The following is a 15183-nucleotide window of genomic DNA, read 5'->3' as shown; positions in this document are numbered from 1 at the left end:
TCTCTCTTTTACCCACTCTTTCTCATGTACTTATCCTGAAGATCACCCTAGTAAGACTAACAGAGATACTGAAGAAGAATTCCCTCAAATTAATTGAAAGACCAAACAGCATTAATGTTTATTGTTTGGGGCATTAAATTGCTCTAAAATTCCTCACAAAAGGGCACATCATAAAAAGAAACTCATCTTATTTGATATAAACAATAGCTCCTATTTACAATGTTGTGTTCTTGTAAAACAGACCTGACATACCCATCTTATATTCCATAATAATAATAATAATAATAATAATAATAATAATAATAATAATGATAATAATAATCAGTGGTGGACGAAGTACACAATGCATGTACTTTGTAAAAAAACATGCTTTTTTTAAAAAAAACAAAGTAAAAGTAGAGATACAGTAGGTAAAATATTACTCCAGTAAAAGTGCTCTCTATTTAGTATTTGCCTTTGAATGTACTTACTATCCAAGTACTATGATTTATTATAGCTATAATGTCCTTATTATCATTTTTCATCAAAAGACTGTTGTTTAATCAACGTAGTTTATGTGAAAATACTCTAATGTTACCTTTAACACACTGATCTATTAATAAAATAATATTAATAAGTTAAACACTGATTGATATCTAATAAATTATCATGTGCCCAAATACTTCTTTTCAAAAGATTTGCGCAAATAAGGGAAAGGCTTTGGCAAGTTTGAGTCAGGAGTTTCTCCATCATTTATTCCTCTCAAAATGTTCTGCTTGCTGTTGAACCGACGCTGAACTGTATAATCGTGCTAAGTAGATACCACTGACCGACAATAACAGTTCAAGCTTAAATGAGGCCCTGAGTGAACCACGCCATGACCCAAAGTCTCCCCCATTGATTAGTTTCAGCTTTGAAATGCTCGTCGCTGCTTCAGCTACTGTCACTGGACGAGTAAGACACATTAAGAGCAGTCCACAAATTTGTATACATTTCTGTAAGGTCTATTTCATGTATAAATATCACCATAAATGCATTTATTAAACAATTAAATATGCATCATTGTGCACAATTGATCAAACTCTTAGAAACAAGAACCATAAAACTCCTTGGCTTATTGTAGCAATAAGATACATCTATATCCTTATAATATATGTCCTTTAAGCTGCACCAGAGATTCCCCTTAACTGAACTCAGTTCAGGACCTATTCAGTACAATCACAGAAAACCTTTATGACATTACCTCAATTGAAGGTGACCAAATCAATAAGTGCTATTTTAACTACAATCCAACTAGATTACTGAAGTTGTAATTGCTTTGCTACTACACATATTATGATAAACTACATACTATAAATTAGCAGGCAACACAACATAACCTAAGTGATATACAGTTATTAGGTTATTACATTAAATGCATTAGCCTATACAATAGATATAGAGATGCATACGCACCTTTATCTTTTGCATGTTTCCCTCATACGTCTTTCCTCTTTTTTCTGAATTGGGTTCCTGAGGGTTTAGACTTTTTTTTTAATCCATAATTTGGATCTGCCCATGTCTCCTCTGTCTAAATCCGCCACTGCCAAACAGCACTCAAAAAAAAGTTTAAAACAGAGTGCGTGCTCTACCTTGATTGGTGGCTTGCTGCATGTTTGAACAGTTAAGATTTTATCCACTCATAAATAAAAAGGAACAACTGATTTCGCAAAATGTAGTTGAGGAAAAATATATTTGTCTCTTAAAATGTAGTGAAGTTAAAGTGAAGTGAAGTAAAAGTCTCCTCAAATGGAAATACTTAGGTAAAGTACAAGTACTAAAGCTACTTAAGTACAGTAACGCATTACATTTACTTCATGCCATTTTCATACATCTCTTTGCAATGTTATAGTGCACTGAGCTAACCTGGGATTTTATTTATAGTTGGACACACACACACACACACACACACACACACACACACACACACACACACACACACACACAAACAAGTAACAAGTAGTATTCTCTCTAGAACTGGAACGACACTGTTATGCTGTGCCAAACAATTAAGAAGTTGTTACTTTTCACTAATTACAAAAGCACAGTCACACTGTATGTGATTAATGATGTCAGAAATTGCAAATACAGAATATTAAAGAACTTTTGGTAAGATTTATAAATATATTTGTTCAGTTATATACACACACACACACACACACACACAAGATAATTTGTGATTAATCGCAACTTAATCGCCATTTTTTTCTGTTCTAAATGTACCTTAAATTAACAGTTTTTAAGTTTTTAACACTCTAATCAACATAGGCATGGACAAAAAGGATGCTGTATGCACATGTATGTTTATTATTAGTGAAACCAAACTTAACATAGAGAATGAAGACAAAATATGCTTGTAAATGTTTTAAAGTAATTATGGTCTTTTAACTTACGTGAATCATCTGGACACCAAAAGAAGCTTTTGCATTGTTTCCACACGGATGGTTGATTTGCTGGACATGTGCATTATGATGGATTTTATTGCTTGGTTTGAGATTTGGCACATCAGTAAAACAAATGTTTAGTGATTAAAAATAATTTTTTTTGGTGGAAAAATTATATTTCTCAGTAAATAAAGGATGTTGTAAATAAATGTGTGTTTTATATTTGTATAATTATATTTTATATAAAAATGGAACAAACAGAAATGCACGCTGCATTAATCGCACATTAATAAAATTAGTGCTGTTTAAATGTATTTGTGTAAACGCATTATTAATGCATTAATTTTGACAGCCAAAAAAAGGTGGGATTATGTGCAAAATGTAAATAAAACAGAATGCTATAATCTCATAAACCCATATTTTATTAACAATAGAACATAAAAAAAAAAAACATATCAAATGTTTACCCCGTAAACATACTGTACAGAGTCTGTAAAGAGTAAAGAGTCTCTCAGAAGTAAAGATGGGCAGAGCTCCATCAATCCATGAAAGACTGTACAAATTGTGGAATAATTAAAAAAAATTAACACCCTTGTGTCCTTAACATAAAATTGCAAAACAGTGGAAGATCTCATTATTTACAGTAAATTATATCATCAAAAGTTTCAAAGAATCTGGAGAAATCTCTGTGCTCAAGGGACAAGGGAAAACACCTCAGAAAGCATTGCATTTAAAACAGTCATGATTCTGTAATGGAAATTACTGCATGGGCTCTTTAACATCACCAGAATCATTGTCTGTAAACACAGATTGCCATGTCATTCACAAATGCAGGTTAAATTTCTATCATGCAAAGAAAGCATGAGTAAACATGATCCAGAAATGCCACCATACTCTCTGGGCTAAAGCTCATTTAAAATGTACTGAGGGAAAGTGGAAAGCTGTTCTGTGGTCAAACTCATTGGAATTTTAAGGTCTTTTTGGAAATCATAGACACCATGTCCTTCGGACTAAAGAGGAGTGGGACCATCTGGCAGCCACATCTTTGCTATTATAAGAGTGCATTAGTATCTGTTGAATAAGCAGCTTGCACATTTGGAAAGGCTCCATCAATGCTGAATGGTATATACAATAAAAAACACAATGAAGGACATCCAGAACTGTTTTGCAGCTAGAATCCTGTATTAGACATATATGGGACAACATCTCTCTCCTGTCAACTAGTCACCTCAGGTCCCAGATGTATACAGAGAGAAGACATGATGCTACACAGTGCTAAACATGGCCCTGTCCCAACTGTTTTGAGACCTGTTATAATTGTATATATTCGTAGTTTAAACATTTGATTTTTTTGTATTATTGTGAATAGAATATGGATATACAAGGTTTGCAATTCATTGCATTCTGTTATTATTTACATTTTACACAGTGTGGAACTTTTTTGGAATTTGGGTTGTGTATTCATCTTTCATGCAACTAAAACGAGAAATTTTAAAACTCTAATCTTTTACCTTTGGCAATGGTGCTAATAATTATTGAGATGGACTTATTTCTTGAGTTTAGATTGCTCCAGTTTGCTTTGTTCCTGAACTTTTCTCATGCAACGTCCCCTATCAAAGTCACTACACAAAATTCAAAAGATCTCGTTTTCACAATTCAGTCTCCAAAGAGCTCTTCACCACATTACTACATATTCTGGCTCAAGACTACATACCAGCATGCCAGCTCAGGTCTTCTGAGCACTTTGCATGTCCTTGTCGAAGATATAAACATGCTTGTAACTCAAGATCTTACTCAAGATCTTTAGTGTTCTGGTTCATCAGTGGCTGTCCACAAAGATCTGAAAAACCTAGTCTAGGATAACACTTTTTGTGTATACTTCTTAATGCTGGTTAGCCTGCATTTTCATGCTCCGTTTTCTCATACATCTAAAATAAATATACCTGGAAATATAAGACCATATACATTTATGTTTGGTTTTGGGGTTGCTAATTGCTAGGTTTTGGAGACACAATAAAAACATTGTGGATAATTGTGGAGAGCAAAAGTTTAAATCAAACTCTTTTAATTAAAGAAGTAGTTATAGTTCCTCTGACCGAAGGGGCATCAGGCTGCCTGGTGAATTTATGTTTTTGTTTTGTTTTGTTTTGTAATGAATAGGATTAAAACTCTCTCCTTCATACACATCATCACTTCAGCTCTTGCATGGAAAAAAGAATGAAACTGTCAATGAATATCTGAATAAATTCTCAAGTCAAGAAGCTTTTATTGTCATTTCAACCATATATAGCTGATGCGGTACACAGTGAAATGAAACAAAGTTCCTCCAGAACCCTGATGCTACATAAAACAACATATAACAACAATCACAGTAACAAAAAACACAGGGCCAAGGACTAGTAAGAAAAATCCTTGCCACATAAAGTGCATGTGTGCAACCTGGTGTGCAAAAGACAACACAACACAGTGCAGTACAACACAGGACAGTGCAAGACAATACACAAAACACAAAATAGCTCTGCCATTAAACCTGTCGTAACAAAATAAAGTGAACAGTAGCAGAAAAATGCAAACAGAATATTGTAAACAGAGTATTGTGCAAATAAGCAAATAGCAGCAATTAAGATAAAGTGAACAGTAGCAAAGAAGTCAGCTTGTTTTATGTTTAAATTCATGTCTAGGTGCTGTTGGAGAAATTACAACCTAGTTTAAAGACTAATATTTGTAAAATGTGCTAATCAAAGATTTTACACTAGGTTCGCTAGCATCTGCCAAGTATGACTGCTGGTATGGAATCTCCTTTATATTACATTTAACATTCAATTTTCTACTATAATTTGAGACTAAACATGTGACTTTTACATTATAAATGACTCTTTCACATTTACTGTGGACATAAACCAGATCATTAAAAACAATGTCAAAATATAAAGAAGCTAATGCAGTTCTTTTTCAAATGAATTGTACTTGAAAGACTCATATGACCACTGGTTTAGCAATGATCTGGACCTTCACATCATCCTGTAATGCTAACAAGGTTCAACGTATTATGTATATAGTTTATATAGGGCAGCTGTTATGGGAGTTTTCCGGTAGAATTTGAACTTATCCAAAGCCTTAACCACTGAGTCTCTACTGCCCCCTTGAGGAATCACATATTTTAGTATCACGGGCACGCATTATAAACTCCTAATTAGTTAGTTTGTTAATTATTAGTTCGTAAGTTAGTAACTCATAAAACAAAAACATACAAATATTACAAAATAATTTAATAAGTAGAAGTTATTGTTGAAATTTTTAGAAACAGAACTTTCTGTTTCTTTGCACTGAACTCCAGTTGCTGGAGTTTGGGGAGAAGAATGTGTCCATACAGGATTTTAGCTGCTCAGCATTCTTAGGTTTTCATTGTTGTTGTCATAATATTTGTTTAATGATGTGCCAAATGTTTCCACCCGGTCTGGACTGCAGGCAGGCCAGTTCAGCACACAGACTTTCAACTATAAAGCCATGCAGCTCTAATAATTGCAGTATGCAGTTTAGCATTGTTTTGGTAAAATATACAATTCCTTCCATAAAAAAAAAAGAGACATCATATGGATGGATGCAAACGTTGCTCTAAAGCCTTCCCAGATGTAAAAGCTGCCAATTTAATAGGCATTAATTCACCCCATAACATCAGAGATGCAGGATTTTAAACTGATTGCTGATAACAAGCCAGATGGTCCTTATCTTCTTTAGTCTGGATGATGTGGTGTCCATAGTTTTCAAAAATAATTTAAACATTTTATTTATCTGAACACTGAACAGCTATCCACTTTGCCTCGGCCCATTTTTTATAAGAAAATTGCAATATTTCTAGATCATATTTACATACTGTTCTTATTTGCATGATAGAGTTTTAACACGCAATTTTGCATGAAATGGCGAACTGTGTTTACTGGCACGCCATATTACACGTGCTGCCAATTAATCGAATTAGTTGTAAAAGTTTCCTCCAGCTGTTTTTTTTTTCTTTTAGTAACACTTACTTTTCCAGTTTCTTAACGTATTTTCCTTAAATTGGTACATTTCTTCAGTTGAAACATTTGGTATGCTTTCTATGTTCTATTGGGTTTGTGTTGTATTGCAAATCACAATAGGAATAATTTATAGTAATTAATTCAGACACATTCCTTTCCATAAAAAACAACAACAACCTAATAATGGTTTTATCCCTTCTGACTTTTTATAAAGCATTTTTCAACTACAGAGATAAAAAAAGGTTTTCTTTAAATGTATTGCTTTGGTATTCTCTAATTATGTTATGTTTCCTGCTATTTGGTTGGATTACCTAAATTCTTCTTCTTCTTCTTTTGGCTTCTCCCATTAGGGATCGCCACAAGGGGATCATCCGTCTACATCTGCTTCTTTCAAACCAACTACCTGCATGTCTTCCCTGACCACATCCATAAACCTCCTCTTTGGCCTTCCTCTTTTCCTTCTTCCTGGTGGCTCCATCCTCAGCATTCTCCTACCGATATACCCCATGTCCCTCCTCTGCACATGTCCAAACCATCTCAATCTCACCTCCCTCACCTTGTTTCTAACCATACAACATCGCAGGTCTCACCACAATCCTATAAACTTTCCCTTTCACTATTGCAGATACCCTTCTCTCACAAATCACTCCTGCCACTCATTCTCCACCCACTCCACCCTGCCTGCACTCTTTTCTTCACTTCTCGAACACACTCTTCATTACTTTGCACTGTTAAACCCGGTACCTGAACTCATCCACCTTCACCACCTCTTCTCCCTGCAACCGCATCACTCCACTGGCCTCCCTTTCATACTATGTCTTACTCCTACTGACTTTCATTCTCCTTCTCTACAGCACATACCTCCACCTCTCCAGACTCTTCTCAACCTGCTTCCTACTTTCACCACAAATAACAATATTATCCGCAAACATCATAGTCCACGGAGACTCCTGTCTGACCTCGTCTGTCAACCTGTCCATTACCACTGCAAACAGGAAAGAGCTTAGAGCAGATCCTTGATGCAGTCCCACCTCCAACTTGAACCAGTCTGTTCCTACTGCACATTTCAGTGTTGTCATACTGTCCTCATACATGTCCTGCACCACCCTCACATACTTCTCTGACACACCTTACTTCCTCATTCAATACCACAACTCCTCTCTCCACCCTGTCGTAAACTTTCTCTAAATCCACAAACACACAATGCAACTCCTTCTGACATTTTCTTTACTTCTCTATCAACATTCTCAAAGCAAATATAGATTACCTCAATTAATTTTTAGAAATCCAGACTGCTTGCAATGTCCAAGTCTGCGACTAGATGGCGCAATTGTATTGCTTGTTACATCAAATCCGATAAATTTGTATGGTGTATATTATATATAAAATGCATTACTTAATTACATATACAAAATAAGTACTTATTTATCTCTTGAGTTTTCCACATTCTGTAACCTAAGATGTTACAACAAGGTTGTCACTGTATAAGTATTCAACCCCATTTCTGTGAAACCCTTAAATTAGCTTTGGCAATTGTAAAGAAAAATCATGAATGGAGTCCACCTGTGAGCAATTAAAGTGTGTGTGTGTGTGTGTGTGTGTGTGTGTGTGTGTGTGTGTGTGTGTGTGTGTGTGTGTGTGTGTGTGTGAATACATTGTCACATAACCTCAGTGTAAATACATATTTTTCTGAAAAGCCAGTTCAGGGCAAACAAAGAGCATCATGAAGAACCAGTCCAAGTCAAATTACTAAAAAAGTAAAAATCAGGGTTTTGGTTCTAACAATCCTAAACTTTGAACATCCAGCAAAGGACCATTAAATACATGGAAATAATAATAATAATAATAATAATAATAATAATAATAATAATAATAATAATAATAATAATGGAAAAACTAATACAAATCTATGAATCCTTAGTCAAGGCCAGCGACCAAAGTTCAGTGAATAAGTAAGTATTCGATTAGTCAGATAAGCAATGAAGAAGGCTGTAAAGTAGCTGTAGTGAATGAGCCATATCTCATAACAGTAAATCTGTTCACAGAACAAGTAAACCAGTCGAGAAATTAACAAATATTTCACAAAGCTGTGATTTATGGAAGCAAATAATTAATGTAATATAAATATATGGCCAACTTTTAGACTCGAACACTGCATTTCACCAACTGTCTCTATTCAATGTGATAGATCTTGAGCATTGATTGGCAAGATGGATAAGCAAAAATATATGAGTATCCATATATAAGCAAAAGCATTTTCCAGTGAAATGTACCACATTCTACATGCTTTTATTTAATTTTGATTATTGCAATACATTATAGTCAACAACTTCTTTCAGTTGTTCAAGGCATATATTGAAACAGAGGAGTGAAAACAAGACTTTGCCTGTGTTTGTGCATGTATAGTTTTGTGTATGTGTGCACGCATTAGATATTTTATCAAAACAAAATTGAAAAACCTCAATTTAATTACTGATTGTATAACAGGACAAAATTTGAAAAAGCTCAAGAGGGGGACATTAAACATATCGTGTTTAACAAAATAAATATTGAACAAATATTTAATTTGCTTTTTACCAAAAGTGTTTTGTAAATGAGGTGGGTTACAACCCATGCTATGAAAAGGTGTTAATAGGTCCAATATTTGGATCTGTGTTAATCCTGGGAATTTACTTTCCTCTTAAGGGTTCTACTTGTGTCATCCTGGAGGGTCCCCCCCTTTCACTGTCCTCATTTTGGCTTGATCATTGGGGATAGAAATCTCCATATTGATTTCTGTGCAAGCTCTTAGTGGACGAGGTTTATTGCTAAATGCATGTATTTACATGAAATCTGAATTGAAGTGGAATGAACGAGCATCCTTCTAGCACAGAAAGACAGTAATTGTGCCCATTCCTGGTGCACCTGTAGACTGGTTTGACATAGTATTACTGTATGCAAATAATGTAATGCCGCACAATGCCGCCCCCTGCAGGCCGAAGCACCGTGCATCGTTTCCCTGCTCAGGCACCGCCGCCGCACACCTACATTGTAAGAAGCCTCCCATTTCCTTCAACATGGCATTTTCGTGTCTCTTTCGGACGGTATGCGGGTTTTAACGCATTACAGCGGACTTTCCCCGTTTTTTGAGCACTGATCACTGCGGGGGATTGGAGGTAAATGTTTTATTATTTTTTACATGTTTGTCTTTATTAAGATGTAATGGGCAGTGTTCCGGGTGAGCCGATCCGAGGTTACTTAAGTGTCATGATGAATACGACTGCGTTTGTTTGGTTTCCACTAAACGCACCATATGGTGTGTAACTTGCGTTTAATATAAATAAATGTCAGATTGTTTCCAACTGCAGATCGACATGGCTATAATGTAGATGCGTATGTCGCGGTTGATCGTGTGGTTGTAGTGTTACAGCCGCAGCTGTTTCTCGCACACACACGTCTTTCCGTGCGTGTATTTGCGCCTAATCGTGTTCACTAGGCAACTGGATGGTTGAAATAGCTCCAACATACATCTTTTAGAAAACATCCCATAATACCTTTCATTTGTTCATTCTAATGTATAGATCGTCAAAAAAAAAAAAACGTCTCCAAACTGGCAGTGATCGAGCTCCAGGCCGGTATTATGAATATACATTGGGAGAAAGAAATGAGAGATCTCCCTTTTCCTTGTTAATTTTTCCCTCCTGTGTATTTTTCTTTTAGGTCGAACATGAGTAGGTTTCGATGTAAGCTATCATGAGGGTGCAGGTGATGGAAGCGCCCAGCACCATGACCGCCTTCAACCAGGAGAACGTGGAGGAGCATTACGAGATTGGAGATGAGCTTGGAAGGTAAGCACAAATATGTCAAAAATGTGCCTTTAGACCTTTTGGATGAGGTGTGTTTTGTGTGAGCTTACACTATTAGGTTGTATGGAGAACCTTAGAGCTCTGAGTTATATTTTGATTATGGATCTATTTTAATACTACATGCGTAGTCTTGAATGTTGGAGGTTTTGAGGATCGTGGAATAGCTCTCCAGATTGAGGTACAACATCTTATCCACTACGATTTGTCGCTCTGTTTATAAAAGATAGTTCGGAAAATTGAGAACAAATTCATAATGGAGATTGCAAGATTTATTGGTTTTGTTTGTCATCTTCAGTTGCGAGAATGAGATCAACCAATAATGGACCATTACAGGGTTGTGAGAGAAGCTTTGAAAGCTCCTGGATTCTTGAACATTGAAGATGACCTCCTATGATGTATGTGACTGTATAAGAAGGAATGGTGTCCTAGCTATCTGACAGGCTTTATTAATTTGGCTTGTGTTCTAGTCATATTTTGTTTTAATATTGTACGCATCAGCTTGGATTGGGTGTATTTTGTTAATGCTCTTCAAATGAAAACCTTCGGTTATCATTCACTGTCACTTATATTATGGGTTTACTGTCTGGAAGTGTACCAAATAATTGGCCACGAATAAGCTTCCTCTGCTAAGGTGACCTCCCATAGGCCACCCGATCATTGTGTTTGTATAATCATGCAGGCTGTGTTTCTAGTGAAACCTTGTCATGTGTGATTGGAGACAGGGTAAGGCTCTGCAGTTGAATATCACAATATCACGAGCCTGTGCATTCTCACTTATTGCCAGGCATGTGGGTGGTGTTGCTCAGGCCACATGAAGCTAGTCGTATAGTGGGCTGCAGCAAATAGGACTCTATATGTTGAAAAGGAATGTTTTGTGTACCATCTCTCATGCAAAAGCTTATAGAGAGAGGAAAATGCCCTACATTTTGATATAGTGTGGGATAAGTGGTACTGTGCCCGTTCGTTGATGCTTAAAGACTCTTGAGCTCACTCTTTCCAAAATGCAAGCTTGTATCTTCATGAATCTGCCCTGAAATGTGTTAGCGACTCAGTATGGCCGTTAGAGCTGTGGAAGTTGTTGCATTGAGCAGAGTAATAGGGAAACTACAGGACTGTATTTGATTACAGTGAGGAGGAAATGATACGCATGCCTTCTCTCGGTCTGTCACACTCTCCTATTTCTCACAGCTAGTTGCGAAGTTAAATGTTTCTTTTTGGCATATTTAAATAAACGTTGATCACAGGCTATGTGAACGCATTCAGCCTATTGATGTTTTGTATGTTCTCTATATTGGATCATAGAAAAGTATCAATGGTGTGTCTTGAACCGTTGCATTTTTGATATAGCCCTCAAATGTGGACTTCTGATAGGCACTTTATCTTTGTGCATCTGTATATTTACTAACCTGTCCTCAAACAGTGCTCTGATCTGTCTGTAGGTCTTAGTATTGAATGTAGTCGTCTTGTGCACTTTTTTTTTAGCCACAGATGGGCTTGTGCTAAGATACAGTAATCATGCCTAGCCAGACATGAGTAGATCCTTCCAAAATCTGTAAGCTTACCAAGGAGGTCTGTCACCCTTATTAAATATAGCAGACCACAAGTATGCAAGTGATCAGAAGGATGTGGGTTTCGATCCCAACACTGAGCATTGCCCCAAACCTGCAGGGATTGGACTTGCTAAGGTGATTTGTTTACGTTTTCTACAAATCTCAGGGTCATAGGAAGTACGAAAATGCAATTCCAACAGTCACTGTTTGTGGTTTCGCTTTGGGCTTCTGATTTATCTTTAATGATAGCATCTATATGCTCATGCCTGTCCCCCAGATTGAACACACAGGTTTTTTGATGGGTTCTAAGAGACTACATCCAGGGTAAACACTGAAGACTAAATAGGGTTTTTTTGATTTTGCAAATAGACTTTGTAAAACCTCTTCCCTCTGTTGGAGAAGAGAACCAAAAGGTTTGGGACACCTCAGTTTGCAAGGGCATTCATGGATATGGGCCGAATTGCTACTTGGACACGGTGCTGGAATTACGACCAGCTTTCGCTTTTTTGCGATTGCAAAAGGGATTTTTTTTGTCAGCTTGTCACCTTGATAAGGATTTACTGAATGTACAATCATACCACTTTCTTTCTTGGGGGGGAGTATTGACCATATTACACAACAGATCCTGTTTTAATGGCAACAAAAGAGATGCAGAATGCACAAAACTAAAAGCAGTGGAAAGACCGAATCAATGTGGCGGGACAAATTGGTTCCCTGCCAAATTTCTCATCAAAAATTCTGCTCTCATCAATTGTTTAATTTTTATTGTACAATTTTCTTTTTCTGCATTATTGTAGCAGGTTGTGTAATGTACAGAGAGAGAAAAAATACACCTGGATAATATTTTGTCAAAGGTTTTGAAGGCATATCTCCATTATAGATTATGAGATTCAGACACAAAGAGTGAAAGCCTCGATAATATTGACATCTTGTAATGATATGCAGAAGATGCAAAGACGGAGTTCCTCTTGCAGAGTGCATGCTAGAGTCTTGATTTTTCAAATGAAGGGAATCCCCCACCCCGTTAAACATGCTTACATCCTTCTGGTGAACTACAACTGATATATGCTAAGGATCTGATGCTTGGAAGGCTGGATATAGTTGCTTTCTGGAGAGGTAGATGTTTGGTGAATGTTTAACTGACCAGTAAGCTAAAAATTTATTTTAATTTATTAGAATTTCAACTATGAATGAAGATCAATTGTCACTTTTTAAAATTTTTAATTCCATAAATAGTTTTGTATCAGACTTAATCTGTGGACTATGGCAGGGGGTGAATACAGGACAATTTTTGATCCATTCAGATAAACATTTCTACAAACCAGTGTGTAGTGTGGCTAATAATTTATCCAGTGTTTCCATTAACAATCTGTTTAGCTCTGTACTGAGATTATGGTCGATTTTACTTATTCAGAAATCTGTGTATGTGTAACTGCCTGTTCCTCTGTGGGCGAGATAAAAAAAGAAAGAGAGAGAAATCATTTTCTTTTGAAACAAATCTAGTGTGAAGGGTAAGCACTGATCAGCCAAGCATGTCAAATACGAGAGAGAGAGAGAGAGAGAGAGAGAGAGAGAGAGAGAGAGAGAGAGAGAGAGAGAGAGAGAGAGAGAGAGAGAGAGAGAGAGAGAGAGAGAGAGAGAGAGAGAGAGAGGATTTAGCCTTCAGCCTTCATACAGTATTTGAATTTCCTACTAGTGTGTGAAGTAATACATATAATATATTGATTTCACAATAAATGGCTTAACAATCATTATTAAGGTTGGCTTTATACTATCAAATCTTTTATTTGACACATACATTCAGAGTACGACATGAAGTAAAATGCTTTTTATGACGTTTTTTTTTCATGAGGGAATAGAATGAGAAGAAAATAACCCAAGGAAAAAAAAAAAGAAGGTAGATAAATAAAAATAAATAGTATGAACTATATAAAATATATAAAGAAAAGTATATACAAGGATGCGTATGAACAGTAAACAGTAAATTGTCTGAGTTGATTGGTATTCACTTGAACTAATAGCATGATTTCATCATTTTTGATGGATCAAACTATACAATAGCTTTTCCAGATTTGGTTACTGTAGAGGCTGTTTAACAGGCACTTAAACATGTATTGTTTATTGAAAATGTCAAGTTTTAGCCTTGTACCACTGTACCGTTCCTAATTCACAATGTGAATTGTTCAGTGTCTTAAATATTTTATAATAGCCTGCTGCGGACAGTAGTTCCAGCTTGAAATCAAACAAATTCTGTTTTGAACATTTTTTTTAACAAAGATTTAAGGTTTTATTTTAATGCACTCATGGTATGTTAGTATTTCCATAGTAACAGCTTATTCACAGGGACTTGCACACCGGATAATCTGCATAATCTAAAGCTAATCATTTTTAGATTTAAAGAATGAGTGTTGAGATATCATGAAGATATTGTATGTTACGTGTCCCCAGTTTTCAGCTATGGGAAAGTTTACAGGGAAGTTAGAAGGATATAGAAATAAATACATTTTGAACTGAACCTGTCATTCATCATTGTCATATGTTTGCCATTTGACTTCTAAGAACTTACAAATGTCAATTTTTCTTTTGCCATCACACTAGCCATCAAATGCAGGATTTCAAACTTTCCATCTACTATTAACACAGCATCAGGCAAACGCAGCCCTGAGGCAACTGAACGCTTAGGAGCAACACCCCCTTTTTATAATCATTGGGTGGTTTGTTCCAGGCTTGGGCTGTTTAGGTGTAAACTGACAGCATAATCAAAAGGCCCAGACGAAGGCCATTGTGCCCAACTCCAGTCTACTGTGATTAATGAAGAGCTTGGTCACAAAGGAATTGCCGTAAGCTTAGACACAGGAGACATGTACGAGTGTGTGTCTGTGTGTGCCAGTACACGGTACGTTTTGTCTTCTTGCAGTGACCCACACTTGGCATATAAAGTACCAACACTCAGCATTTTATAAATTGTTGAAGTGTGTGTTTATATGAGTCACACATCCTGTCATGCAATCAATAGTCAGAGTGTGTCTCATGACATGACACTGAGCATTGCAGGATCATAACTTGGAGTTCCATAACTGCACGATTGTCACCTATTTAAAGACCCTGCACCGCCATAAATCAATGCTGTGTGTGTTTCGGCAGAACGTTTTATGGCGACATCATCATCGTCATTGATCACCTTGCGCCAGGTGCTTGATGGAGCTGTTTTGTCACATTATCCAAAGAGTCATGAAGACAACGTCACCCGTCAGGTTAAAGCATATTCACACCTTGTCAAACCTGAGCAGTGGAAAACGAGCGCATTCCCTCAGGATGTTTGACAGCGAGTGATGAATCACGTTTGCGATCGTGACCGCAATTGATA

The 15183-nt window shown here is 36.4% G+C and overlaps 1 protein-coding gene across 1 annotated transcript in view; it reads left to right on the top strand.

The window, feature by feature from the left end:
- Nucleotides 1–9400: 9400 nt before the first annotated feature.
- Nucleotides 9401–15183, top strand: part of dapk1 (death-associated protein kinase 1) — a 61375-nt gene continuing 55592 nt past the window's right edge. The window contains exons 1-2 of the mRNA XM_083526794.1: nt 9401–9576; nt 10121–10248. Coding sequence (XP_083382920.1) covers nt 10154–10248 — 95 coding nt within the window. The 5' untranslated portion in view covers nt 9401–9576; nt 10121–10153. The remainder of the gene's footprint in view (nt 9577–10120; nt 10249–15183) is intronic.

The sequence above is a fragment of the Silurus aristotelis genome (genome assembly GCF_946808225.1).
Source record: "Silurus aristotelis genome assembly, chromosome: 23".
NCBI lineage: Eukaryota > Metazoa > Chordata > Actinopteri > Siluriformes > Siluridae > Silurus > Silurus aristotelis.
The sequence above is the reverse complement of the archived record's forward strand: the minus strand, read 5'-3'. Positions and strand labels throughout refer to the sequence as shown.